Raw genomic sequence first — 27,765 nt, forward strand, 5'->3', positions numbered from 1 at the left:
AACCTCACATAAGAAGACAGACGTCTGTTATTTCCACAGGACACAGAAAACATTAAATTTTAAATTTATCAGTTTGTTTATTTAAAACCTGAAATAATCTCAGTTCTAATCAAACCGTTAACGTATTGATCCTGATCATTGATTACTGATACTGTCAGTATCCAGTCGGATCCTACTGTTGGACTCTGAAACTTGTCCACAGCCCTGATGACTTCCTGTCACGGCGTCAGCGAGTCCTTCAGCACACTGAGCATGCTCAGTGCGGACTCCACGCATCCATCGAAGTTGGAATGACTGAACGCGTCACCGCCGCAGATGAGCAGCGGCAGGTTGACGATGGTCATGTGACCCGGACAGTCCGGCACTGAGGTCAGCACCTGCAGGAGGGACGAGAGGCACCACAAATGAAACGCTCCCTCAGTCAAGGAATTCAGGGTCAGCGGGATTTCTCAGGTGTGACGACTCACCTGGGAGTACCTCCACTTTTGACACTTGATGCTGATTGGCTGAGGCAGACCAGGGAGCAGCTTGTGGAGCTCCTGTAAGATGATGGGCTGGACGTCCTCCTTGTCTCGCTCCAAGTGCTCCAGGCCAAACTGGACGCTGGTGTGTATGACGAGGGACGGACCGAGACCGGCAGCATCTGATTGGACAGACGTGGACACTGAGTGTGTCAGAAACAGGTAAATGATCCTGGATCTCATCTGAGACAATACAAAACTGAAGAAGAAGACAGACCTGCTTTGCGTTTGCGGGAGTCCACAGCGATGTAGCGGATGCAGGGACTGTCTGTGACGTAGCGAGCCGCCCAGGGGAAACTGAGGACGACGTCCGGAGAGAAGAAAAGAGCGACGGCGAAACGAGACGAGTACTCGACCCCGTCTAACTTCTGTCTCTGCTGGACAGACAGCACTGAGAGACAGAAAGACACAGAGGGAGACAGTCAAGTGCTTGTTTACCAGGCAGAGAGGTCTATTGTAAGACTCTACCCAGCTGCATCATGGGAAACGTAGGATCCAATGTTACTTCAGCTTGACCCACAGACTGAGACCGAGCCTCTGTTACGACAGTGTTTGGACACAAAGTGCAGCTGTCGGTCGTCTCTGAAGCTCGTGGACACGTTCAGCCCTGCAGGTGTGATTTACATACTGTCTCCGTCTTTGTCTTTGCTAATTGACTTTTTATTGTAGCTGAATCACCTTGCATTTGGTTAACTGACAACTAACTGGGTAACTAAACCCTGGTTAAAGCAGATGGTTCAAACATCATCTCAGTCTGATTTCTGTTCATGGTTTTAATCTTTACACTGCTTTCAAATTCTCTGTAGACCACACACACACACACACACACACGCGCGCGCGCAGTCAGTGTATCTAATAATAACCTGAGTGTGAGTGTGCATTACTGTCTGTGTGTGTGTGTGTGTGTGTGTGTGTGTGTCTCAGCAGAGAGGAAATGGGCGCTGTCCCCTGTCAGCCAATCAGATGAGCTGAAGATGACATCATCATCTGGAGAGACACACACACATATGAAGGAGCCTTTGTCTGCAGCACGTGCGCACACACACACACACACACACACAGACAATCCAGAATGTTCTGCAGTGTGTGTTAACCATCAACCAATCAGAGGCCAGGAAAGTGATTTATCATGAGTGTGTATTGATCCTGTGTGTGTGTGTGTGTGTGTGTGCTGGTCTGGGATCAGGTTTTGGACTCTGGGGTCTTTCTGAGGTGGACAGGTCTCTGAGGAGAGGAGGTGTCCTCTGAACTCTGAACATCTTCAAAATAAACATTCAACAATATAAAGGTTTGGCTGATCAATAACTGCCTCAGTGATGAGATGATCAATGTGATTAATAACTGATTAAATAAATCAGTGAGTGGTTTTAAAGTCATTGTGACATCACAGCAGCTGGATTTGAGCCTTCTGCCCCTGTGTGGTGAAACTGAGTCACTGCAGCAGCGTCCCAGTTCCAGTGTCCAGTCAGACCCCAGTGCATTCAACTGCTCTGCACTAACAGGAAGTGATGTCACCAATCAAACTGTGCAGGACGACACACGGGACGACACACGGGACGACACACGGGACGACACACAGCCACAGTTCTGATCATCTTCTTCATAAATAACCAGTTTAAATCACGTCACATTCAAACTTCCTGTTTGCAGTGAACACATCATGTTAAAGGTGGTTCAGTCTGCTGAGTCACTGTTAATCAATACACAGGTAATAAGGTAATAGGACACGTTGGGGACAAGTTTCTAAGGAACTTTATGACCTGCAGGGTCCCTGTCCAACTCCCTGTCCCCGGTCCTCCTTCCATTTCCCAGCCTCTCAGAGAGTGTGTGTGTGTTTGTGTACATATCTTTCAATGGTTGTGTGGACAAATTTTGTTACTCACGGTGTCCCAGGTCTCCCTGCAGCTGCAGAATCTGAGGGACCGGCATCGTCAGGACGACAGCGTCAAACGTCTCACTGCCTCCGGCCTTCCTCTCAACCTCCCACGATGCACCACGGCGGTAGAGGCCGGTCACATGATGCTCAAAGAACAAATCAGCTCCTGACACAGAAAAGACACAGAATCTTAAAACTGCTGCTGTCTTCGGTTCCTGGTCCAACGCTGACTTCAGATCAGTTCACAGACTCAGGTCTCACACAAAGAGCAGAGACGAGCTCCACCTGACGTCACACGCTCAGTCCGACCTACATCCAAACCTGAGACTCAAACACAAAGAGAAGGACTCGGTGGACAAACGGCAAACCGCGTCCCCTCAGGTCCAAGTGTCTTTACTGACGTTACTGGATTTCTTTCAAAATAAAGTGAATGTCTCTGGTTGTGGACGGTCGTCTGTGAGACACTGAGGAGAGTCATCTACCACAAAACATTTCACGGACTAATCGAGCCTTGAAGGTTCAGATGTGAACTTTCAGGTCAGAGAAAAACTGATTGGACAGGTGAACAGGTAGGTGTTTACCTGACTCAGACAGGAAGTGTTTGACCACACTGGACATGCCCAGTGGCGTCACGTAGTTCTTGCTGTCGTCCTTCTGCTTCAGGCCTTCGATCAGACCGTGGAGAGGCTGCAGGACGCCTGAGGACAGCAGCTCAGAGTAGAAGCTGCAAACACACACACACACACACACACACACACAAATATGTGTATATATGGAGATAAATGGAGCTCAGTTTGTGCTGCTCAGTGTTCAGGGCGTCTCTGTTACTCTGATAATCCACCAACACGCTGCAGACCAGTTTAATGTTTCTGTCTGTGGCTCTTGGTATTTCTGCAGTGATACAGACAGGTGTGTCCTACCTGCGGTGTGTCCTACCTGTGGTGTGACTTGGCATAGGCCGGTGTGGCGGTGATGTACTGAGCTCCGAGATCAGCAGAGTGAGACGACGGGTCAGGAGAGCGACTGGTGGACATCCTACCTCCTGAGAGACAGAGACAGACAGGTTTAGTCCTCTGTTAATGAGTAAAGCTACCAGCTGACTCACTGCACAGAACTCTGTTCCACCCCTACCTACACACAAAACTCCATAAGAAATCTCACTACTTTTAGGTGCACTTACACAAAGTGAAGCAGTAAGAAGAGTTAAGAAATGTCATCACTGTCCAGTGTCCTCAGAGACAGGGCTGAGGACAGCAGCAGACCAGACACAGTTTACAGAAAGCTGAACTGTTCTCTGCAGTGGAAGATTTGACTGACAGGATTTATTCTGCCTGTCTCTCTGCAGCAGACAGACTAGTTTTCTGTTCATTTCGGTGACTCTCACTTCACTGAAGCACGGTCCTGCAGACTGAAGTGGGCCAATCAGAGGGCGAGTTAAACAGCTGTGATCGTATTAAAATGAAGTCAGACTTACGGATGGTTTAATTCCTCTAACACTGACACTTTCTTCCCTCGTGTTCTGCAGCGTGGAAATATGAATTCCTCTGAACGGAGATGTGACGTAAAGCGAATTAAAGAAAAGTAGAAGTGTTTTTCAGCCATGTTAGTTCTGGTCTGACCTCTGGTGTCTCCCCTGACTCTGCAGCGTCGGTCCAAGTTCAGCCGGAAGCTCGAATCATTAAATTCTCAGATTTTTGAACGGAGATCTGAACGCGGCTCGTGACAGACTCACCTGAGCCTCGCGCTTTGTCCCACACCACAATCTGAACTTTATTCTGCAGCTCTCTCCTCAGCAGACACGCGCAGAGGCTGCCGGTGAGGCCGGCTCCGACGATCAGAACCCGGGACATTTTAGCACGGAACCCCCGCAGCCGTGCAAACTCTGCACACCTGAATCCGACCCGGGTCTAACCGTGCCAGTCCGGCATGTCTTTGGGTCCAGAGCCGCACTTAAACCCGCCTCCTGTGTTATAACAAAGCCGAAAACAGACGGACCAACAAAAACTATCCCGGGAGCCTGACCGGATCAACACGACTGCGATTTTCAAAATAAACGTGTCTCCTCCAACTAAATCAAGGATCACAGAGGAAAAAGACAAATTCATAGTAGAGCGAACCAAAATAAAACCAGTTCCTCCTGTGGGTTTATGCTTTGTTATAAATCAGATTTTTGGGGATTTTCTTTCATTTCATTTCATTGGTTTCTGTTCTGTGACAAGTTGTGCTTTTATTTTGAAGGATTCCCTTTTGTACACTTTTCAGAGAAATAATCAAACAAACCTTAAAACACTTTTTCTCTTTCGTTATATTTCCATCATCATCATCATTCTGTGATGATTGTTTTATTTACATTTCAGTTTTTGTTCCTTCTCTTATCGTTTCCGGTCTCAGTTCGGTTTCTGTTTCCGGTCTGTGCTGATTCGATCAGGGAGAAAATTCGATCAGAAAACAGAGGGTTAATAAACAGACCCGCTCTGACCAATCACAGAGAGGTTCTCCCTCTGACGTCATGGTCGCTCTCTTCCGTCCCGCGAGGTAAAAAAGTCTCCGAGGGGGCGCAGCTCGGCAGAGATCATCAGGGCGCGCGCACAGGTGAGTCCACTGACGTTATTAACGTGTCGTTACTTCGTTATTACCGAGTTGTTATTAACAGTGACTGTTAACGTGCAGCGTCACCGCGTGAACGACGGAAGCAGAAACACGTCAAACTTAACAACCGTGAAATATTCTGTTCATGTTCACCGTGCTTTAACGGAAGCTGTGTGTGTGTGTGTGTGTGTGTGTGTGTGTGTGTGTGTGCGCGCGCGCGCGCTCAGGCTGATGATGTTGTGTGTTGTGGTGTGTTTGCTGGTCCTCTCTGGTCTCGTCCACACTGGACCGACCGTCCCATCGTCTTTCCTGAGGCTGTCTGACGTCCACCGACGCTCCGATAAACCACAGCGGGAGCTGGACCCTGAAGTGCACATGAACATTGTGAGTACCAGCAGCTACTGTCAGGGAACCTTCAGGGAACCTCAGGGAACCTGAGCCTCAGCGCGTCAGGACTTTTATTCTCAGGTCTGTAGACCATGACGAGTTCCTGAGGAGGGTCAGAGGTCAGAGACGTCTTCCTCCTGTCAGGTCCAGGATGTTTACCTGGCTCCTGGTTCCTGTTTCACTCCTGGTCCTCCTCCAGTCTGATGAGGAACAGGAGATTATTGATTATTATTGTATCTGATGTTGTTGTGGTCAGATGGACTCAGACGTTAATAAGCCCCACCTACAAGTACAATTTTTCAAAATAAAAGCTGATCTGAGGCATTGAATAAATCAGAAACAAACATGTGACAGACTGGTCACATGACAACCTTTGTCCCTCTTATCAGCCAACGCAGCACAGAGTCATACTGTTAACCCACAGTTCTGCCTTGCAGGAAGAGTGTCCCTCTGTGTACACACACACACACACACACACACACACACACACACACACACAAATCTTCACCTTTATCTGACCACGTCATCGGATCATTTCCTGAATAAAAGATTTTTGAAGGAGACAGTTTATGGATGTATGTGCATCTGAAACAACCACTCGATTAATCGATTAATCAATCAACAGAACAATAAAATGCTGCTGATCACTGATGTTTCAGACGCCTCCTCTGACGCGCTCAGAGTCTTTTCACGTTTCAGAGACTGAATGTGTGTGTTCCTGCGTTCAGACGGAGATAATCAGACGCTGGGGCTACCCTGCTGAGGAACACGAGGTGCTGACGGAGGACGGGTACATCCTGACCGTGAACAGGATCCCACACGGACTCAGACACACTCCAGGTCAGACTCTGCTGTCATTGTGAGGACCACTCAGGTGATCTGTTGGGTACCTGTGAGTGTACGACCCGGTGACGGACTCTGTCCTGATCCCGTGACCCTGAGTCTTTGAGAAGGAACCTGAAGCTGAAAGTCATCAGACCTTCACTTCCTCTTTTCAACGGCTGAACTTTCCCCTGAAATGTGTGTGAGACAGTTTGATGGTGAAACTGTCACATCAGCATCATTCTGTCACCATGGAAACAGCTGAGCTCACAGAGGACGGGCAGAGTTAAGTTCTGGGTTTTGTGGAAGGGAACAGAGTCCTGGTCTGAAAAACTGGTAACTAACCAGTAACTAACCAGTACAGACGTTCAGCCAGTCCTGTCCAACAGATGAACTTCATTCTGAAACTTCAACACTGTTTTTACTGAGCAACAAACAATAACTGTGTTTCTGCTGCTGTTTGCTCAGCAGCTCTTCCATCACAGTTCCTGGTCTTTGTGCTGCAGGTCCGAGGCCGGCGGTGTTGCTCCAGCATGGCCTCCTGGCTGCCGGCAGTAACTGGATCACCAACCTGCCAAACTCCAGTCTGGGATACGTGCTGGCCGACGCCGGGTACGACGTGTGGATGGGAAACAGCCGAGGAAACACCTGGTCCCGGAAACACCAGACCCTCAGACCAGACCAGGAGGACTTCTGGAGGTTCAGGTACAAAACACCTGTCTGACACCACAGCACCTGTCTGACACCACAGCACCTGTCTGACATCACAGCACCTGTCGACCTGTGTGTCTGTAGTTATGATGAGATGGCTCTGAAGGATCTTCCAGCTGTTGTAAACCACATCCTGAAGGTGACGGGGCAGGAACAGATCTACTACATCGGACACTCTCAGGGAACCACTATAGGTAACACACACACACACACACACACACACTGGTTTAACACAGAAACAGTTCAACCTGTTTATTTGAAGCTGAACCACAGACGGGATGATGTGAACCTGGTCTCTGGTCTCACAGTCCCGGTCTTTGTCGTCCTCCACCGTCCGTCTCCTGGAGAAACGTTAGTGTTTGGTTGTGTTAGAGTTCATGAAGCTAACGGAGGGTGAAGGTGACGACAGACGAGGCTGAAGCTGTGAGACACTCACAGGCTTCCATACCTGCACCATAAGTACTGCACTAAACTCTAACTGTCTTTCTTATTTCCCAGCATTCATAGCGTTCTCCACGCTGCCTGAACTGGCCAGTAAGATTAGGCTGTTCTTCGGTTTGGCTCCTGTGGCGACCGTGGCCTTCACCAGCAGCCCCATGACCAAACTGTCCGTCATCCCAGACGGCCTCATCTGGGTAACACCTGATCACCTGCTAACGATCACCTGATGATTAGTCCAGGATCAGTTGGTTCACTGATTGATTAATTAATTGACTGATTATCATTCGATTGTTTGACAGACTGTTTGATTGATATTGATAATTGATAATCTGACTTGTTGATGTATTGATGATGTGTTGATGCCGTGTTTGGCGTCGCCCCCCTGTAGGAACTGTTTGGTAGGCAGGACTTCCTGCCTCAGAGTCAGCTGATCGAGTGGTTGGCCGAACACGTGTGTGCAAAGCAGCTTCTCAGCGAGCTCTGTGGAAACCTCTTCTTCGTCCTCTGCGGCTTCGACGAGAAAAACCTCAACATGGTTTGTATCAGGAAGCTCCGCCTGTTCACGACCATGTGACTGACGCGTTAAACCATCGATAACTAGAAATCAATAATCATGATTGATAAGAGGAGTGTGAACGAACACAGCTGTTTGTTTCCAGACTCGGACTCCGGTCTACACCACCCACTGTCCTGCTGGGACCTCAGTCCAGAACATGGTCCACTGGGCCCAGGTACCACACACAGACTGGACCTGCTACTGTGTCGGCCTCTGGGTGACACGCACCAGATCCAGATCAGTATTCTGTTGTTGCTGTTGTTGTTGTTGTTGTTGTTGCTGTTGTTGTTGCTGTTGTCAGGTTTATCCAAGTTGCTGATGTTGTTTCAGGCCGTTCATGGAGGGAAACTGATGGCGTTTGACTTTGGAGCTGAAGGAAACATGAAACACTACAACCAGGTGAGACTGAACCAGGTGAGACCGAACCAGGACTCAGCAGAGTCCTGTCCCTCTGAAACCTGAAAGTGAGACTGTTAATGAGAGCAGTCCAGGTCTTTGTGCAGTGGATTCAGGACTGGACCGACGTTCTGTCCAAAGGTTTGGTTCCTTTGTTGGAATCAGACGTGGAACCTGTGACGTTAGAACGTTAGTGAAGCACAGAGACGTGAAACGATCAGGAACCGTTCTGATCAGGAGTAAATATCGATGGATGATCACAGCGTGAGGGCGGCTGATCTCTCAGACCAGGTCGTCTCCACGTCGTCATGTTTTGGTTTCCCTTGTTGCAGGGGATCAGACCAGGTCTTTGTCTTACCCTGATCTGAATTCTCTTTGAATCTGTTCATGTGTCTGTGTCCTCCATGTGTCCCGTCTCAGTCCACTCCCCCTCAGTACCGGGTCCAGGACATGAAGGTTCCTACAGCTCTGTTTTCAGGGGGACAGGATACGCTGGCGGACCCCAAAGACGTGGCTGTCCTCCTCACCCAGGTGAGTCCTCTGGTACAACGAGGTCAAAGTTCACAGGTGATGACGTTCCTCTCCTCAGCAGAGTGAGATCACAGCAGCACCTGGTGGACGTCAGAGGAGCTGCAGCTTCCAGGCGTGTGTGTGTGTGTGTGTGTGTGTCCACACACTTCCAGGCATACAGTACACTGATAGACACCATGTTGGTCACACCGACATCACCACATGATGAAGATGAAATCATCATCAGGACACAGAATAAAAGAAACATGTTTAAACAGTCTCTCTCTCTCTCTCTGCCTGTCTCTCTGCCTGTCTCTTTCTGCCCGTCTCTCTCTCTGCCTGTCTGTCTCTCTGTCTGCAGGTGTCTAACCTGGTTTTCCACCAGCACATTGAACACTGGGAACATCTGGATTTTATCTGGGGTCTGGATGCTCCTGAGCAGATGTTTCCCTCCATCCTGAAGCTGCTGCAGGAGCATTAGAGGTACGAGGACGAGGACGGCCTGAGATGGCTGACACACCTGAGACCAGCTGCTGGACAGGGTCCCGGCTGTTGCGATGGAGCGTCCAATCACATGGCTTTAACTGTGGTGGGCGGAGCTAGCCCTTTTTTACATTCAGATCACTGACTGTGGCTTTAACGTGATTTCTTCAACATTTTAATCTTTAATTTTAAACCAGTTTTTATTAAACTGTCAAATAAATTCAAATTCTAAACGAATGTGTCTGTTTTTTATAACCAGCTACAGGAAAAGAGAAAAGGAAGGTTCAGGTTCAGCTCCACACATTATTAGCCTAGCTTAGCATGAAGGCTGGAAGCAGAGGAAACTTATGTGTTGTCATCTGGTTTAGTCTGACTGTCGACGCCCCACTGTGGACAAAATGACAGGTTCCCCCTCATGGAGAGAGAAGTGTTGGCAGAACATACTGAGTCTAAGGACACGAGACTGTGGAGAAAATAAAGCCAATCATTCTCACAGACTTTGGGGACGTCCCTGTGTTGTTCCTTAGTGGCAGAATTTAAAGACGTTTACATTTATGCACCTGGGAATGGAAAGTCCAGGGGACAAATATATTCAGAATAATGTTGGAGGGTAAAAAAGCCATCACCAGGAAGTGGCTGAAAACAAGCACCTGGAGGACTGGGTCAGTCTGTCTCCCTCAGTCCGTCTCTCAGTCTGTCTTTCTGTCCCCTGTCTGTCTTTCTGTCATCACTGTGTCTTCTTCAGCATGTTGATGATCTTGGTGAACTTCAGTCTGGTGGCGATGTCCAGCGGCGTTTCTCCGTCCTACAGAAAACAAACGGATTCAGATGCGTGGTGTGTCGTCGGCGACATTGTGCGTTTGAGGTCGCGTTCATACGTACGTTATTCTTGATGCTGGTGTCGGCGTTTCTGTGGAGCAGAAGAGGAACCAGGCGGTGACTTTTCCTCTGACAGACGTAATGAAGCGCTGTGTTTCCTCTCTGCACAGGAAACAGGAAATGCACCAGGACCATGTCAGACTGAACAAACAGAATGTGATGAATTTAACATGATTACACACGAGGGAAACACACACACACACACACACAGCTAAGACTGAACAGTGTCCATTTGCCTTGAACCACCCCCTAGTTATGCTGCTATAGGCTGACACTGCCAGGGAACTTCCCATGATGCACCGGGGTCCCCTCTCATGTTCCAGTAACACGTCACTAACCTGTCAGCTTCTCTCTCCTGCAGTGTTGTGAGATCACTTGTGTTATGATTTGCTATATAAACAAAACCGACTTGACTCACGTAGTCGACGGCGTTGACGCTGACACTGCTGCTCAGCACGGCCTCCATCAGCTTCACATTCTGCCTCTGCTTCTGCAGCTACAACACACACATGCAAAATGTGCATTAACTGCTTTATTCATTCTAACTTTATTTAACTGAGGTCATGACGGACGGAACATCAGGTGCCAGCTGTAAAGGAACGTACCATGAGGAAGTATCCGAGCAGCAGGACGGGCATCAGGATGGCGATCATCAGGTAATCCAGCAGAGAGAAGGTTCTCTTGGACACATAGTGGAGACAGGTCCTCTGTTTCTGAGACGCAGACACAGGTGAGTTATACCTGTGATCATGTGAATTCCCAAGTGAAATGACTTGAACATTCATGTTAATAAAGCTTAGTTGAATTTGAGACAGATAAACCAGCTCAGTATTTTCCATCTGTCCTCCCTGATGACATCATCAGGTGAGAGCACCTTATTGGTCAGGTGGACGTCGGCCCGGTTATCCAGCAGGTATTTGACCACTGTCAGGTTGCCATGGCGACAGGCAGCAATGAGGGGCGTGTCCCCGGTGTGTTCGTCCTGAACATTCAGGTTAGATGGATCATTGCTCAGGAGGCGATAGAGCTGATGGACGTCTCCATCATACGCTGACTGACAGGCCGGCTGGATGGTGGGGACACGAGAGACACAAGAGACACACTCTCAGTGGACACACGACACACCAACCCAACCTCACACATCCTAAATAAACCAGTTTGCTCCTGATATCAAACTGGAAAATCTCACACACACATTTGAACCTCACCTGACCTTTAAAGTAAAAGTATTTAACAACTATTACAACTATTCTGAAGAGATGTGAGACGGCCCCGAGCTGCTCCACCACCTGAGCTCAGGCTGGACAAAACAGGTTGGAGGACATTTCTCTGAGCAGAATGAAACACTCACAGGTAAACAGCTGTTTACAGGGACAGGATGAAACCTGGATCCTCAAACACCTGAAACACCAGGTGTGGACCGTTCTCACTGTGAAACTTAAACTACACTTAAACCAGACTTAAAGAAGCACCAGACTGGCTCAGGAGGCAAGAACACCAATACTCAGGTACGCACGCGGGTAGTAACCGCGAAGCACTGAGTACCTGTACTTAGTTACTTCCCACCGCTTCTCCTAACAAGCTTTCTCGTGACTGTGATATTGTGTTTTGTCTCGTGCTAAGCTAAACTCACCTGTCCAGACCGGAAGTGCGTTCGATAAAACCACAGGCAAAATAAAATCACCTGATTAAAGAATAAAACCGTTGATAACAGAAAACTTCTTACCTCAGAGTAAACCAGCCCCATGGCGGCAGGCAGGAACACACCTGGACAGGTCAACACACCGACACCGACAGCACACACACACTTCCGGTCCCACGTCACGAAATAAAAGAGGCAGAGCAGCTCAATTAAACAAAAGGACACATGGAGACAGGCAGTGATGGTGATGATGATATTCAGGTCTTTACCTTCATCATCATTAAATCACGTCACGGCTGAGGAGCAGTCGTGAAAATCTGAGCGAAACATTTTCAGTTTTGATCCAGAACAGTGACCTTCAGAGTGTCTGCTTTTATTTTGAAGTCAAACCCTTCTTGCTTCCTGTCTCCCCTCATCTCACTGTGTTGGTTTGACACATCAAACCTGTGGAAACACCTGACTGACGTGACAGAGCCGTTTAAAGGTTTTCACTGTTTCAGGCACAGATCGGTGATCTGATCCGGTCTGATCCGGTCTGACCTTTTCTCTGACTTCCTGTTAGAAACCTGATGATCTGAGACTGAGGCTGACACAGGATCAGCTTTACAGCTGGAATCAGGCCTGAGTCACACAGACTGGCTCACAGTTTCCTGTCACTTTGATTTTTTTAACCAATCAAACGCTGCTGAAAGACAAATAACAACAACAACAACAAATAAAACAAAAAGACGAAAACAGTTGTGTGGTTTTGCTGATCCTGGATCAGTCTGTGGACAGTTTGTTTTGTTTGTTTTTTTTTTTCTTTCTGTTCCATAACAGATTTAATTTAAAATAATTTATCTGAAGGATTTGTTGGATTTATTTTGTCTGTTTTTCATATATTTGAAAAATGTTTGCAGTTTGTCATGAAAAAGTTTTTGTTGTTTTTTTTTTGGTTTGTTTGTTTTTTAGACATTAAATCAAACCAGTAAAGGAAAAAAGAAGAATGAAGATCATATGATCCAAAAACTGGAGCCGGAGCCGGAGTCTGCCATCCAGCAGACTCCGGCTCAGGTGGTTCAGGTCTCTGTGAACCAGCACCAGCACTGGTCCACAGGAACAGGACCAGGGAAGCTCCACTTCGACCTGCAGAGACGCTCGTGGCTGAGCTGGTTTGGTTCGGTGGAGACAAACAGGAGCTGGGTCTGAGGGTTCAGGAGGTGTCCACACCTTCAGACCAACAGGGACGTCGTAATCCACGTCTGCTGTGTTTGAAATGTCGCTTCAGTAAAGTGAAAGACTCCCAGAAGGCCTCTGTGCTGTGCTGCTCAGGGCTCACAGCTCAGTGCCTGGAAAACGTGTATGAGTGAGACATCATCACTGGTATACTCCTGGCTTTGGCAGCAGTACTGCGCATGTGCAGAGTCAACACCCACTCCTTTGGAACCGGAAGGTGGGAGTGAGTCATCTGTGTGCAGAGACGATCTCTGAGCTCCACCATCTCTGACATCGGTCGGTGTTTGAAGCAGCTGCCGGAGCTTTCAGCCATTTTATTACGAGCTTCACTCTCCTGCATTTAACCTCTGCTCATTTTAAACCCGGCTCTGGTCTTAGTCCCGGGACTGGGTCCGGATTCAGTCTGAACTCAGAGGCGGTGACCCGGGTTCTGCCTCTGCCTCCCTCTCTCGCCCCACATGTGAGAGCCAGATGCCGATAGGCTGCGGAGATAAACCCGACAACGAACCGGTAAATTCATTCAGCTTCCTCCCGGAGCTTTCTGCCTCCTCTCTGGTCTTCCTCAGTAGAAACCAGTAGAGTCAGAGTGGAAGAGCTGTGATTTCTAGTTTCACTTCAGTTATTCAGGTTTATGTTTTTATCTATTACATGTCTACAAAATGAGAATAACTCATTTATAATTTACAGGTATAATTATTCTATTTAAACACATATTTGAATGTAACCTTTATTTAAAAAGCAGCTCAGTTAAAGGATCAGTTCAACATTTTCTTAAACCAGGTGCAGGAACAGTGAAAGGGGACATTGTGGTTTTAGCATCAGTTTCAGACTGAACCAAAAATCCCCTCAGTGCGCGTGTGTATTCACCTGCTCTGACCCTGACTCTTATTCTGAAAGGCAGGATTTGAGGGATTTAATTTCCCCTTAATGTATGAGTTATTAACAGCTTTTAATCTGAAAATTCATCCTTTAACTGACAAATGAAAGAGAATTAAAGTTTTAAGTGAAAGGCCAAAACTAAACAACTTTATTTTGAAAATCAGAAGATAAGAGAAGATAACTGATTTATTATTATTTATTTATTAAGGTGGTTGTGATGATTTTATGGAATATGATTCAGAAAAAAACAGGATTCGTGTTCATTCATTCACTTATTACAACGTGTTACTCACCACTTCACGTCCTGGTAAAATACTTTGATGGATGAATTAACTGACACGTTACTGTCACGTCAGGTGTTTCTGAAAGTCAGATCAGACACAAAGCTCACACACACACACACACACACACACACACACACACGCACACACACAAAGACACACACACACACACACACACACGCACACACACACGGATCAGTGTGTATTTTAATGGGAGAAATTCTGAGCTTTTTCAGAATAATGCGACAGTCATTCATGAACTCTCACCCCTCTGGATATCGGCTGGTTGTTCATGGCGTATGAAGGCGATTTCTTTTCTGACTCAGATGAATTGATGGTTATGTACTGTCTTCCATTGTCTCCCTCACTTCCTGTGGACGTCACTGGTTATGTTTCAGGTATCTGGAGTTAAAAGTGTCAGATTGGTGAGTAGATTCGTGTCTGACAGGATCCCGTTTCCTGTCACCTGTTCAGGTGTAACTGCATGTTTTCTGTGAGTGTGGAGCTGAAGGAGGTCAAAGGTCGAGCGGCAGCAGAGGGAATGTGGACGAGCAGGATGTTTGAGTGAATCGTCAGAGACAGTGCTGCGGCTGAGCGGCGGTGAGCGCCCCCTGCAGGCTGCACCGCACACTCACAGGTGTTACACACCTGAACTGTGCAGCTCAAACAGCTGATAAGAAACAAACTTCTCAGTGGGCTGTGAACCTCAGGCGCGTTTGATTTTCACACCATGACAGAGACCAGACAGTGGCTTTAAAAACTCGCTGCTCAGGGTTTTAGTCTTCAGTTTGCAAACTTCTCGGGACTAAAAGTCTTGGACATGTGTCCAGGTCGGTTCTGTAAAGGTGAGACCGATGACTCGTGTTCGTCCACACTAAACTGGTGAAACGTCACGTACTGCTGTGATTCATCTGCCTCCTGGACCAGGACTGGATCTCTGAACGCGAATGGGTTTTATGCTGCTGCTATTTAATAACCAAGATGAATTTAATCAACAAATAATCAACAGATTAATCGTTAATAAAAATATGCACATCTGGATTTTATGGGATTCCAGACGCTTGCAGGTGTAAGCAGGACCAAACTTCTCAGGTGACTCGTGTTGTCAGCGTCTGGAGACGAACATCAGACAGCGACGTTTGTTTCTTCTGCAGTCACAGCCTCGCTAACTGAAACACAAGTCTCTCTGGTCTCCAGGCTGGATGCACCTGTTGTCATGGTGACATCCTCCAGGTCGGGTGAGGCAGACGGTGTTGATGACTGTTTGTTGTTTTTACATTCACCCTCTCACTCATCTGCTCCTCACTCTGTTTTTCATCAGTTGGACGTTGGAACCCTGTGAGGAGTGGGACGTCGTCTTCTCCTCCTCTTTGTCCCTTTTCTTCATCTTCTTCTCTCTGTTGTTAAAGTGGATGACTCACTGGATGGTTAGTTACCGGTTGTCGTGGTAACTGTGGGCCAAACTGAAGGACAAGCTGGCGTGATTCCAGGGGCTTATGGGAAATGTCTGAGTTAAAGGAACATTTCACACAAAACTGACAGTAAAAGTCTCTGAGTGACGACAAACACCTTGTTTCTTTTGTCTCCCCTGCAGTGAAGCATTATGGGAGGCAGCAGATGGACAAGCCGGTCGTGGGCCGACCAGTGACACACACACACACACACACACACACACAACACACACCCACACACCATGGACCACGGCTTCAGTTTAAATACGCTGGTGAGTGTGTGTTCTTGTGTTACTCATGTTGTGGGTCTGTGCGCAGCGTCACACTCTGGGTCTCACTCTCTCTCCGGGGACGAAAAACACGTCCTCGGAGGTAAATCATTAAATTTCAGGGTCGATGGTTCTGCAGGATGTGAATCTGCGCCTTCAAATTAAAAGCCTGCATCCTGTCTGTGAACCAGCCTGGACACTCAGAGTCCCTGGTTCTTTCTGCCTCCGCTCACTGTCACATGATGTCCTTCATGACACACAGCTGATAGGAAATCCAGACTTTCACTCCATTTCCCTCCCTCACTTATTTTCTTTTCATCTGTTTATTCCTTTCCTCCTCTCCTTTCTCCTTCTGTCCTAGCCTGCTCCCTCAGTCCCTCCCTTCTTTACATCCTTTGTGTCCTTCAGTAGTTTTTAAATGTCTGCGTCCATCCTCTCCTCCGGCTCTCGGTGAACACAGGGCTGATTCTCCTCCTCTAACCAGTCCAGGATCTTCTGATGTAAATGAGCGGGGGGACAAACGCTGCATTCAGGCTCTCAGCAGGGACGGGAAATCTCAGTCTCCTGCCTAAAACATAGCTCAGCTCAGCTGTCAGATGTTAATGTGAGCGTCAGCTTGGACACATGATTGTAGACAGAGATCTGACAGGAAGGCTGAGGTCCCTCTCTCACTCAGGAAGAGCTGGATGGTTTCTCCTTTTACACGTTTACGGTGGAGGATGTTATTTTCAGGGAAAGAAGAAGAGTCTTTTTTTACCTGGATGTGACTCCTGTTCTATGAGTCTGTGTGTGGCTCATTGTCCCTGTGATTCAAAACGAACCAGGTGACATCAGCAGGTACAATCTGACGCACTGCACCACCTGTGGTGGGACTCCACATCCATCTTAACCATAAGATGCAAACTGAGGCTGATGTGTAAAATTGACGGCGTGGCCCTTTAAACCATCACTGCTTTGTTTGATCCAACACGATGTTGTCAGGTGCACAGTCCGGCCCCCAGGGGCCGTCATCACTCTCTGAACCTGTGTTTGTGTAGAAGAAGCTGGCAGCAGAACCAGACTACACTGACGTGTCACTGACGGCTGCAGAGCGTGTCCGGGCGCTGGGGAAGATGGGATGCAGTGTGGAGATCAACGAGGACATCGCACCGCGCCGCTACTTCCGCTCCGGTGTGGAGATGGAGCGCATGGCGGCGGTGTACCTGGAGGAGGGCAGTCTGGAGAACGCCTACGTCCTCTACACCAAGTTCATCACGTAAGAAACACAACGTGCTGACGTCACGACAGCAGCTGCTTCTTATTCCCGTTCTTTTTTCAGCCTCTTACAGAAAAAGTGAAATGAAGCTGTGTTCAGTCTGTTTGTAGAGAAGCTGCCGAGTCACCGAGACTACCAGCAGTGCAGCGTTCCAGAGAAGCAGCTCATCATGAAGGTAACTCCACTGCTTAGAACTCCCCACACCACTGAGACCAGTCCCCTGACCTCTGAGACCAGTCCCCTGACCTCTGAGACCAGTCCCCACACCACTGAGACCAGTCCCCACACCACTGAAACCAGTCCCCTGACCTCTGAGACCAGTCCCCACACCACTGAAACCAGTCCCCTGACCTCTGAAACCAGTCCCCACACCACTGAAACCAGTCCCCACACCTCTGAGACCAGTCCCCACACCTCTGAGACCAGTCCCCACACCTCTGAGACCAGTCCCCACACCTCTGAGACCAGTCCCCACACCACTGAAACCAGTCCCCACACCTCTGAGACCAGTCCCCACACCTCTGAGACCAGTCCCCTGACCTCTGAGACCAGTCCCCACACCACTGAGACCAGTCCCCACACCACTGAGACCAGTCCCCACACCACTGAAACCAGTCCCCTGACCTCTGAGACCAGTCCCCACACCACTGAAACCAGTCCCCTGACCTCTGAAACCAGTCCCCACACCACTGAAACCAGTCCCCACACCACTGAAACCAGTCCCCACACCTCTGAGACCAGTCCCCACACCTCTGAAACCAGTCCCCACACCTCTGAGACCAGTCCCCTGACCTCTGAGACCAGTCCCCACACCACTGAGACCAGTCCCCACACCACTGAAACCAGTCCCCTGACCTCTGAGACCAGTCCCCACACCACTGAAACCAGTCCCCTGACCTCTGAGACCAGTCCCCACACCACTGAAACCAGTCCCCTGACCTCTGAGACCAGTCCCCTGACCTCTGAAACCAGTCCCCACACCTCTGAAACCAGTCCCCTGACCTCTGAGACCAGTGCCCACACCACTGAAACCAGTCCCCACACCTCTGAGACCAGTCCCCACACCTCTGAAACCAGTCCCCACACCACTGAGACCAGTCCCCAGATCTTGGGGGATGGTCTTCTCACCTGTGGAGTGAGTCCAGGACGCCCTCCACCTGCTGCAGTTCAGGGCAGGTTGTTTTCACAGTGTTTCAGCTGCATGGCGGCAGATTCACTTCCTGATGCTACAGATGCGTCAGCACCTGCGGAGTCACAGCAGCTGCTCCAGTATTTGTGATTGCAGCAGGAAAATGTATTGTGTCTCTCTGTCTGTGTAGAAACTTCAGGAAGTGGCGTTTCCTCGTAAAGACGAGCTGAAGAAACGTCTTCAGGAGAAATACAGCAGGGAACACACCGAGTACCTCAGAGCCCAGGTGTGTGCATTTGTGTTGTCCAGTCAGATTGTGTCATGTGTTTGATTGGCAGTGAGTGTTTACCTGTTATTACCTGTGATGAGATCATCAACATTCGAGCTTCTTCAGAACTGAAGACGGACAAACGAGTCCAGCTGCACTCGATTCAGCTCCTCGTCATCACTGCACCTCAGGGCCAGAGTCCAGCCGTCAAGCTACAAATGTTAGCCACTGCTGTCACGACTTGAGCAAGGACTTGGACCCAAACACGCGACCCTACAGACGAAATCAAAAATAATAGTTTTTATTTTAACAAGGTAGTAAAATAAGGATCACCCATACAGGGGAAAAGTCACAAAAACTAAAAACACAAAATCACTCCAGTGAGGCAACAGGATAGAACAAGGAGCTAAAACCTAACAAGAAACAAATAAATACACAACCTGACTGAGGATACGACGACAAGATGGGAAACAAGAGACATGAGACAAAGACATGAGACAAAAACGAACTGACAAGGACACAGGGAAACGACGAGACTTAAATACACAAGACAATGGGCAACAGGTGAAACCAATTAGGGCGGGGCAGACAATCACAAAGGTGGGAAACAAGACAAAGACAGGAAGTAGAACAAGACAACATACACAAGGGCCATGATTTCAAAATAAAACAGGAACTATGAACAAAACTTAAACTAAACGAAAAATCCACAGAAGAGTTCAAAACATAACAAAAGGGTTCTGAAAACAGCCCCCTGAAGGTCATGTGACCATTATACAGTGTTATGGAGTATCCAGACTTTGCCTCTGACTCTCTGGATTCTCACTGTCAGAGTTTTTTGAACAGTCAAACAGTTAAGCAGCTTTTGCCAGTGGGATCCAGTGGTGCTGTGATATTTCCTGACAAACTGAAACAAGCTAGCCAGACCCACGATGACGAGTACAGGTGTGTTTCCTCAGAGCCAGGCGGTGGTGGATGGGTGTGGCCAACAGCTGCAATGCCTCTCCCTATTGGACGAGGACAGGAGGAGGTTCCTGCTGCTGGAGGGGGAGAGGCAGCGTGTCGCCGCCCTGCGACGGATGCAGATTGAATCAGAACAGTTCCGTTACTTTGAGGACCAGCTGCGGCGTCAGGAACTGGCCAATAGGAGAGGAGAGGAGGCGGAGCAAAAGGTATCATCAGGCAACACTGTAGTACGACTTCCACTGTTACTACAGCTGGTGCTACTGCTAATGCTTTTACTGCTGAGACTCATTCTACTGTGACGTATCAGCAGCATTAGTAGTATTTTTGCAGTAACATGTTTTTATTGCAGGTGGAGACCAAAGTGCCTGAGGTGACGGACGGCTCCTGTCTGTCTCAGCAGCCAATCAGAGACAGCGTACGATCCCAGGGGGTGGATCCTAACAGAAACAGACCGCCTGCTCCCGTCAGCCAACCGGCCGCCACGCTGGCTGGAGTACACAGTGAGTACATACATGTACACATGTTCCCATACATATACTGTATGTGCAGATGTGCTTTACATGTGCCTTTGTGTTCCTGTGTGTGTTTGTGTTGTTCGTGTGTACAGCTCAGAGGGTGGAAGGCCTGAGGCGGGTGGTGATTCCCAGAGATCTGACGTATCGTTTCCTTCTGCTGGCCGACTCCAACACGGCCAGAGGAATAGAAACCTGTGGGGTCCTGTGTGGACGACTGGTGAGACTTCAAAGACGTGGACCAGACATCAGGGAACATTAGGTCTATGGTGGTAGAAAATGGTGTGGAACCACAAGTCTGATGTAGTGTCGCGTCACAGCTGCATTGATGAGAGGTGGTAAAGGAGACTTAGAGCTTTCAGACAATGAGGAATCCGTCCAGGTTGTGTGAAGACTGAGTCCAGTACAGAGCAGAACACGCTTGAAGTAGCTCAACCAAAGACTCCCTCAGGCGAGGCGATGGTTGTTGTTGTTCATCAACTCATTCTTCCTCTCCTGTCTGTGTGAATGTCTCTCGTACTCAGACACACAACGAGTTTGTGCTGACGCATGTCGTGATCCCGAAACAGTCGGCCGGTCCGGATTTCTGCGACATGGAGAACGTGGAGGAATTGTTCAGCTTCCAGGACCAACAGAACCTGCTGACGCTGGGCTGGATCCACGTACGGCTACACACTGAACATGCTAAATACACGTTAAACATATGAGTTAAAGATCCATGAAATACACGCACGACACACGCTAAACACAAACACAAACACAGAAGAAATGCACACAAACTTGAGCCACAGCGTCATATAAACCAGACACAGAAATACCACACACCATCACATACACAGAGGAGTGACCTCCATTGTACTTTTTCTTCCCCTTCATTTGCATGATCAAACATCACCATGGCAACAGTGTCTGTGGTCGAGCAACAGATGGGTAGAGAGAGGGAGGGACAGAGATAGGAACAGAAGGACAGAGGTCTCACTCTGCTGCTCTGCTGCTGTAGTGTTAGTCTATAAGTCTTTGATTAGTTTTTACTCTTCCTTTGTTTCACATTGTTGCTGCGCAGTGAAAACCACGTCTCCATATTTTGCAGTTGCTAGAACAGGTGAACAGGTGAGCAGGTGAACAGGTGAACAGGTGAGCAGGTGAACAGGTGAACAGGTGAGGTTTGTCAGGTCTGTGTCCCCATAAGCCAGTAAACATCGTTGTGTTGTTCAGTTTGTGTTTGTGTGTTTGTGTTTCAGACTCATCCCACTCAGACGGCCTTCCTGTCCAGTGTTGACCTCCACACTCACTGTTCGTATCAGCTGATGCTGCCGGAGGCCATCGCCATTGTCTGCGCTCCCAAACACAACGAGTATGTCCAACACACACGCACGCACGCACGCACGCACACACACACACACACACACACACACACACACACACACACACACACACACATAGTAGACTACAGTTCCCATCAGCCCTTTCAACAACATATCTCAACCAATCTCCCTCAGCACTGGTGTGTTCAGGCTGACTGCTCCGGGGATGTCGGAGGTTTCTGGCTGCAGACTGAAAGGTTTCCATCCTCACTCCAAGGAGCCTCCTCTCTTTACCGTGAGGACTTTTCTGTTACTCTGCGTCGCTGCTGTTCTCTGTCCGATCAGTTCAGATCAGTTTCCATTCACGTGGTTTCTGTGTCACATTGGTCGACTTCGTGGAGCCTGAAATTTTCCCACTGTATTTTTTTCTCTTTTGATGGAGCTATGCTAACATTTCCCCCAGGTTCTAGTCTTTGTGCTAAGCTAGGCTAAACATCTGTGCACTGGACACAAAGAGATGAAACATCTGACTCTGGAGAAGACAGAGAACAAGAGGATTTACCTGAAGTTTTAACTCTGAAGATTTGAAATGAGCTGATTGATGCAGACTGGCTCACAGTGATTTAACCTCAGCCTCCCTCTCTCTCTCTCTCTCTCTCTCTCTGTATGTCTCTCACCCTTTCAGGTGTGTAAACACGTGGTGGTGAGAGACTCAAAGATCAGTCTGCTGGACCTCAGGTGACTGACAGGAGGCGCTGTTCGTCTCTTTACTGCCAGGCTTTTATTTTTTCAAGAGTAAACTGTGAACACCCTGCCTCTGAGTGTGTGTTCAGTGTGTGTGTGTGTGTGTGTGTGTGTGTGTGTGTGACCTTGCTGTATTTCAGCGTTTGAAGGGATTTCGACTCTTTGAAGGAAGCGTTTGTGCGATGTTGGGTTTTCTGTTTGTTTTCTGTGGAACCTGTTTGGCTTCGATATCGGCTTCTGGTTGTGTAGAGACTCATAAATCTCTATTTTGTTTTGCTTTTTGTGGATCAGAGTTTCTCCTGCAGTGTAAGACGTGGTGCATTTGAAATAACAAATATCATGGCAGTGGCAGTTGCAGTGACAGAGTGCCTTCTCATGAAAAACCAACACATGAATGTTTCCCGTCAGCAGGTCACACGAGCTCGATGTGAAGAAACGTTGAACACACACCGTCCTCCTCAGGTTCAGTGTCAGTGATCTCTGAACAGAAACACAGAGAGCAGAGTGATCATCAGCTGTGATTAGAAGCAGCAGTGAGTGAGTAACAAACTATAATTTGCCCTGGGTTTCACCTCTCAGGCTGCATACGTTCTTCTGCTCTGCCCTCTGATTGGTCAGGTGATGCCTGCACTCTGAATGCAGGACCTGCAGACACTACTCAGGGCTGCGACGTTTCTACAAACTGCACGTTTTCCTGTAAAAAAAAGAAAAAAGATTTTCTTTATTATTTAAAGAAATAAAAATATAAAACCAATACGTAACATTAGGGAGAACAAAATGTCCTCAAACTGGTCCTCACAAAGATACAAGTACACACACACAGACTCACACGGACAGCCAGGCTGTCTCACCTGGTAAAGGACAGGACGACACACCTGACAGAGAGAGCAGCCGTTTTCCAGACCAGCACCAGGACCTGCTGCTTCTCTGTGGGTCTGTGTGTGAGTCCAGGGTCATGTCCTCACTCAGCCGTGGGAAACGACTCTTCAAAATGAAACCCACCCCAGAAGCCTCTCACACGGGGCCCGACCCTCCAGCTTTAGACGTTTATTCAAACTTTCTTCTCAAAAAGCAAAAGATTTTCTCTTTTTTCGAGCGTCTCTAACAAAGCTCCAGGTGCAGAACGCTGTTTGTGCTGCAGCGGGACGACTTTCAGTTTGTGCACCAGCAGATGTTGTAATGTGCAGGTGTGTGTGTGTGAACTGCTGATTTTAAAACTAACTGCCATGTTTTGGTAATAAAACAACTGCTGCTTTGAACTGAGAGTTTTTATTCACTTCACATTGTCACGTTTCAGGTTGTGTTTAGCACCTACAGCTAAGGTGGGGGGCGGGGGCAGGGGGCGGGGGTGGGGGGGGGGGGTTATTAGAGAGCCAGAGTCCACAGGAGACGACGGGCATGAAGCTGAGTGTGGAACAGGTGCTGGTGAACCTGTAGCACAGCAGAGACTGAGTTTCCTGAGGTGAACTGAGCGATGACTTTTTGTCTCCTGATCCTGTCATCTGTCACTAAGCCGCGTAGTTTGAATCTTTGGAAGACGTGGAACATCCAGGTGTGAAATAAAGACAGACGCAGGTGTCCTGTATGAGAGCTCTTTATTGTCTTCCTGGGGCAGTCGTCTGTCGCTTCCGTGTCGCTGACGTCACATCACACATTTTTCCACCTGTCACTTCTCTACACGTTTGTAATGCAGACAGCACCTTGAGGCCACGCCTCCTGCTAACCTACCCGGAGTTCAACAACTATATCATACGCTGTGTGACATCATCATACACCTGGCGACATCATTATAACACTGTGTGGGTGTGTTCAGCTCCCCAACGACGGAAGAGAACACCAGCGGGCAACATTCAAGCTTTATTCATCAAAAATAAAAACACACCCTTTGACAAGAAACAGTACCAACATGGAGGACGGAGGACAGGGGGCGGGGGGCAGGTGGAGCAAAGGGAGGTGGAGGTGGGTTAAAGAGGGAAGACAAGCGGCACATTCACAGTTTGGAGGTGAACAGAGAGGGAGGATGTTTGAGTTGAAAATCTGAGGATTTTCTGATGGTTTAAAGGCTCAGTTCACCAAAAACATCCGGATTTACAAAAGACGACATCACTTCCTTTTTCCTGCTGTCGTGACAAACATTTTACCAGGAAGTGATTTTTAGCATCTTCCTAAATACCACACACACGTCGGCCTTCCTGCTGTCATCCTGTGAGGCTGTTTTTGGGGAGCTGACCTGGGACCTGTTAGCTCGTGCTCAGTGAGGGTTAAAATAAAGACGGTGCTGCAGCTGAAACTAAAAACCGAAGGGGGGGCTGAAGGACCGTGAAGACCCTGATGGATCTTTTAGAAGCACTTGCGGTGGACGATGGACGGTCCGGCTTCGTCGTACTCCTGCTTGCTGATCCACATCTGCTGGAAGGTAGAGAGGGAGGCCAGGATGGAACCGCCGATCCACACAGAGTACTTCCTCTCTGGGGGGGCGATGATCTGAGGGACAGGGGGAGTTCAAGTCAGAGAAGTCTTACTGCGGTTTTACTGAATATTAACTGTGGCTCCTGGTTACGACCGAAAAGAGCCGAGCACACGGTGAGTTTAATCGTGGTAAAATGATGTCGTCTGGTGTCAGAGTCACAGAATGATTCAGTCAAAGATCTCACCTTGATCTTCATGGTGCTGGGGGCCAAGGCCGTGATCTCCTTCTGCATGCGGTCAGCGATACCCGGGTACATGGTGGTTCCTCCGGACAGCACATTGTTGGCGTACAGGTCTTTACGGATGTCAATGTCACATTTCATGATGCTGTTGTAGGTCGTCTCGTGGATACCAGCCGACTCCATTCCTGCACAACAGAGGACGAGACGATGGCTGGAGAGGTGGTCAAAGTGCTGACTTCAACAGGTAAACAAGCAGGTAAACAAACAGGTAAACAAGCAGGTAAACAAACAGGTAAACAAGCAGGTAAACAAGCAGGTAAACAAACAGGTAAACAAGCAGGTAAACAAGCAGGTAAACAAACAGGTAAACAAACAGGTAAACAAGCAGGTGAACAAGCAGGTAAACAAAAAGGTAAACAGGTAGGAGCCTGACCAATGAAGGAAGGCTGGAAGAGAGTCTCAGGGCAGCGGAACCTCTCGTTGCCGATGGTGATGACCTGACCGTCAGGAAGCTCGTAGCTCTTCTCCAGAGAGGACGAGGTGGCTGCCGTCCCCATCTCGTTCTCAAAGTCCAGAGCCACGTAACACAACTTCTCCTTAATATCCCGAACGATCTCTCTCTCCGCTGCAGAGGGACAACACAGACAGTCAGACAGGTCCGGAGACACATACAACAGTCTGTCCTACCCTGTGGTAAACGTGCCCGCTCGTACCGGTGGTGACGAAGCTGTAGCCTCGCTCAGTTAGGATCTTCATGAGGTAGTCAGTGAGGTCACGTCCCGCCAGGTCCAACCTCATGATGGCGTGAGGCAGAGCGTAACCCTCGTAGATCGGCACGTTGTGGGTGACGCCGTCGCCGGAGTCCAGGACGATACCTGGACAGAGGTTTGTAATGTAAACTCCAAACGTTCAAACAAATATGTCAACGTGTTATTTTGAACACATACAAACGCAATACATTTTAAAACATTTCACTGATTCACACATTTCCCAGCAAACCCTGGTCCGACCATGACGTTGTCCCCAGCCTAAAGCTGTCCTGGTCAGGGACAGAAACACCAACATGCTCCCAAAAATCACCAGAATCAAATAAATAATAGTAAAGAGTGGATTTACCGCATCGTTTCCTGTTGCAGCTTTTCACCATAAAAGCATATTAGAGCTCAGACTGTGACACCACGGCCGTGGAGACGATCACAAACAAGCAGAACGTAGCGTCTGACAGAACTGAGCTAAACAGAGGAGGAGGATGTGAGTGTCTGAGGAGTGTGGTCCAACCTGTGGTTCGTCCAGAGGCGTACAGTGACAGGACGGCCTGGATGGCCACGTACATGGCAGGAACATTAAAGGTCTCAAACATGATCTGGAAACAGAAACAAACATAAACATATTATTCCTTTGATATAAGAACATAAAAGTCATAATAATACAAATGAATGTTTCAGTGTAAATAAGCCTCAGAACTTTGTTCCAGCTGAGTCGCATGTTTGATCACAACAGAACATTCATGTGTTCACAGCTGAAACTCACGTCAGCATTTAAACAGTCAAAGATGTGATCATCAGCTTAACCTGTAAGGCCGACGCTGGTCCACCTGTCAGAGACACAAACCGAGGGTTTGGTGTGTCCTGGTGTGTGTAGTATTGTTAGTGTACCTTGGTCATCTCGCTGCTGGCGCTGGGGTTTGAGAGGAGCTTCAGTCTACTGATGTGTTATGTTGTTATGTAGTGTTATTTACTGCAGTGCTGTGCAGCACAGTGCTGTGTGGTTGTGTAGTTGTGTAGCACAGTGTTACCTGTGTCATCTTCTCCCTGTTGGCCTTGGGGTTGAGGGGGGCTTCGGTCAGCAGGGTGGGATGTTCCTCTGGAGCCACTCGCAGCTCATTGTAGAAGGAGTGATGCCAGATCTGTCCAATCACAGAGCAGAGTCATGATAAAGCATTCTAACGATGGGAACAACGTCTGGAGGGATGAGGAGATGTTTTCGTCTGTGAGACCTTCTCCATGTCGTCCCAGTTGGTGATGATGCCGTGTTCGATGGGGTATTTCAGGGTGAGGATTCCTCTCTTACTCTGAGCCTCGTCACCAACGTAGCTGTCCTTCTGCCCCATACCCACCATCACTCCCTGAGACAGACAGACAGAGAGACGGGTCAGGGCTTAATGTCATGGAGACCTTACCCCCCCCCCCCCCCCCCCTCCCCCAGCTGAGGCTGTTAGCATTAGCCTGTTCCTGTGTGTGGGCCAATCAGCTGTCACCTGGTGCCTGGGCCGGCCCACAATGGAGGGGAAGACGGCTCTGGGGGCGTCGTCCCCGGCGAACCCAGCCTTACACAGACCGGATCCATTATCACAGACCAGAGCGGTGCTCTCCTCATCATCACACATGGCTGCAGGGGGCGCTGTGGACGAGCGACGACACTACGACACTGACTCACACTGTGGAGAGACGGAGAGGTCGGATGGTCAGACTGACTGAGGCCGCCTGCAGGGGAAGACGTCATGTGACTGCCTGAGCGTTTGAGGTGAAATGACAAAAACAGTTTCCATCATCAAATTATTATTAGTTTAAAACCAAAATTAGTGTAAAATCATCAAAAGTAATAAGCCCTCATTCACTGAACTCACACTTCGCTCTTCATTACCCAGAAACCCCTGCTCTGAGCCTCATAAAGTGCAGTTTGTTTTCAGCTTCTTGAACGAGAGAATTTCTTTGTTTTATATGAACATAACGAAATATCTGTTCTTTAAATCACTTTTTGTTTGTGCTGCATCTGTGAACAAGGATGTTACTTTTGTCTGTGGCAGAAAAACATTAAGACGAGAAACAGGAGACAATAAAAAAGGACATGAAGAAGTAAAGATAAAAATCAGACTGATGAAAATGAATAAATCACAGACAGAGTGAGATGTGAAGAAATTCACTTCATCTGAATTAAAGACAGAGACGTCTGAAGAGCAGGATGATGGAAGGTGGAGGAGGAGAGGAGGAGGTGGAGAGGAGGAGGAGGAGGAGGACAGGAGGAGAGG

At 48.4% G+C, this 27,765-nt stretch overlaps 5 protein-coding genes across 6 annotated transcripts; 2 read left to right on the forward strand and 3 right to left on the reverse strand.

Annotated features, from left to right (window-relative positions):
* Positions 1-57: 57 nt before the first annotated feature.
* rnls (renalase, FAD-dependent amine oxidase) lies at positions 58-4,895 on the reverse strand. Its single transcript, XM_041066705.1, has 7 exons — positions 4,130-4,895; positions 3,334-3,439; positions 2,979-3,121; positions 2,405-2,563; positions 739-912; positions 468-643; positions 58-377 (listed from the first exon to the last, which is right to left on the reverse strand). Exons 1-7 carry the CDS (start codon positions 4,245-4,247, stop codon positions 219-221), a joined length of 1,035 nt encoding a protein of 344 aa, XP_040922639.1. The 5' UTR covers positions 4,248-4,895; the 3' UTR covers positions 58-218.
* On the forward strand, positions 4,834-9,525 carry lipf (lipase, gastric). The gene is made up of 11 exons (XM_041066703.1): positions 4,834-4,989; positions 5,214-5,370; positions 6,102-6,213; positions 6,702-6,900; positions 6,991-7,100; positions 7,405-7,541; positions 7,736-7,882; positions 8,007-8,078; positions 8,234-8,302; positions 8,720-8,830; positions 9,171-9,525. The coding sequence occupies exons 2-11, from the start codon at positions 5,218-5,220 to the stop codon at positions 9,288-9,290; spliced, it is 1,230 nt and encodes a 409-aa protein (XP_040922637.1). The 5' UTR covers positions 4,834-4,989; positions 5,214-5,217; the 3' UTR covers positions 9,291-9,525.
* Positions 9,500-12,051, reverse strand: ankrd22 (ankyrin repeat domain 22). Its single transcript, XM_041066706.1, has 6 exons — positions 11,898-12,051; positions 11,046-11,237; positions 10,777-10,884; positions 10,590-10,667; positions 10,175-10,273; positions 9,500-10,097 (listed from the first exon to the last, which is right to left on the reverse strand). Exons 1-6 carry the CDS (start codon positions 11,916-11,918, stop codon positions 10,020-10,022), a joined length of 576 nt encoding a protein of 191 aa, XP_040922640.1. The 5' UTR covers positions 11,919-12,051; the 3' UTR covers positions 9,500-10,019.
* A 1,348-nt stretch (positions 12,052-13,399) lies between these two features.
* Positions 13,400-23,173, forward strand: stambpl1 (STAM binding protein-like 1). Of its 2 annotated transcripts, XM_041066701.1 has the most exons (13): positions 13,402-13,538; positions 15,510-15,615; positions 15,783-15,911; positions 16,998-17,163; positions 17,263-17,338; positions 18,483-18,578; positions 19,520-19,732; positions 19,876-20,026; positions 20,134-20,258; positions 20,563-20,700; positions 21,280-21,392; positions 21,538-21,637; positions 22,028-23,173. In XM_041066701.1, the coding sequence occupies exons 3-13, from the start codon at positions 15,806-15,808 to the stop codon at positions 22,082-22,084; spliced, it is 1,341 nt and encodes a 446-aa protein (XP_040922635.1). In that variant the 5' UTR covers positions 13,402-13,538; positions 15,510-15,615; positions 15,783-15,805; the 3' UTR covers positions 22,085-23,173. The 2 variants fall into 2 exon arrangements, with proteins under 2 accessions (XP_040922636.1, XP_040922635.1); XM_041066702.1 differs by lacking the exon at positions 15,510-15,615 and having other exon boundaries at positions 13,400-13,538; positions 16,946-17,163.
* Positions 23,174-23,664: 491 nt separating this feature from the next.
* Positions 23,665-27,198, reverse strand: acta2 (actin alpha 2, smooth muscle). Its single transcript, XM_041066704.1, has 8 exons — positions 26,995-27,198; positions 26,734-26,862; positions 26,533-26,643; positions 26,016-26,100; positions 25,451-25,612; positions 25,171-25,362; positions 24,741-24,922; positions 23,665-24,570 (listed from the first exon to the last, which is right to left on the reverse strand). Exons 1-8 carry the CDS (start codon positions 27,121-27,123, stop codon positions 24,427-24,429), a joined length of 1,134 nt encoding a protein of 377 aa, XP_040922638.1. The 5' UTR covers positions 27,124-27,198; the 3' UTR covers positions 23,665-24,426.
* Between the last annotated feature and the right edge of the window lie 567 nt (positions 27,199-27,765).

This window comes from Toxotes jaculatrix, chromosome 21 (genome assembly GCF_017976425.1).
Source record: "Toxotes jaculatrix isolate fToxJac2 chromosome 21, fToxJac2.pri, whole genome shotgun sequence".
Taxonomy (NCBI): Eukaryota; Metazoa; Chordata; class Actinopteri; family Toxotidae; genus Toxotes; species Toxotes jaculatrix.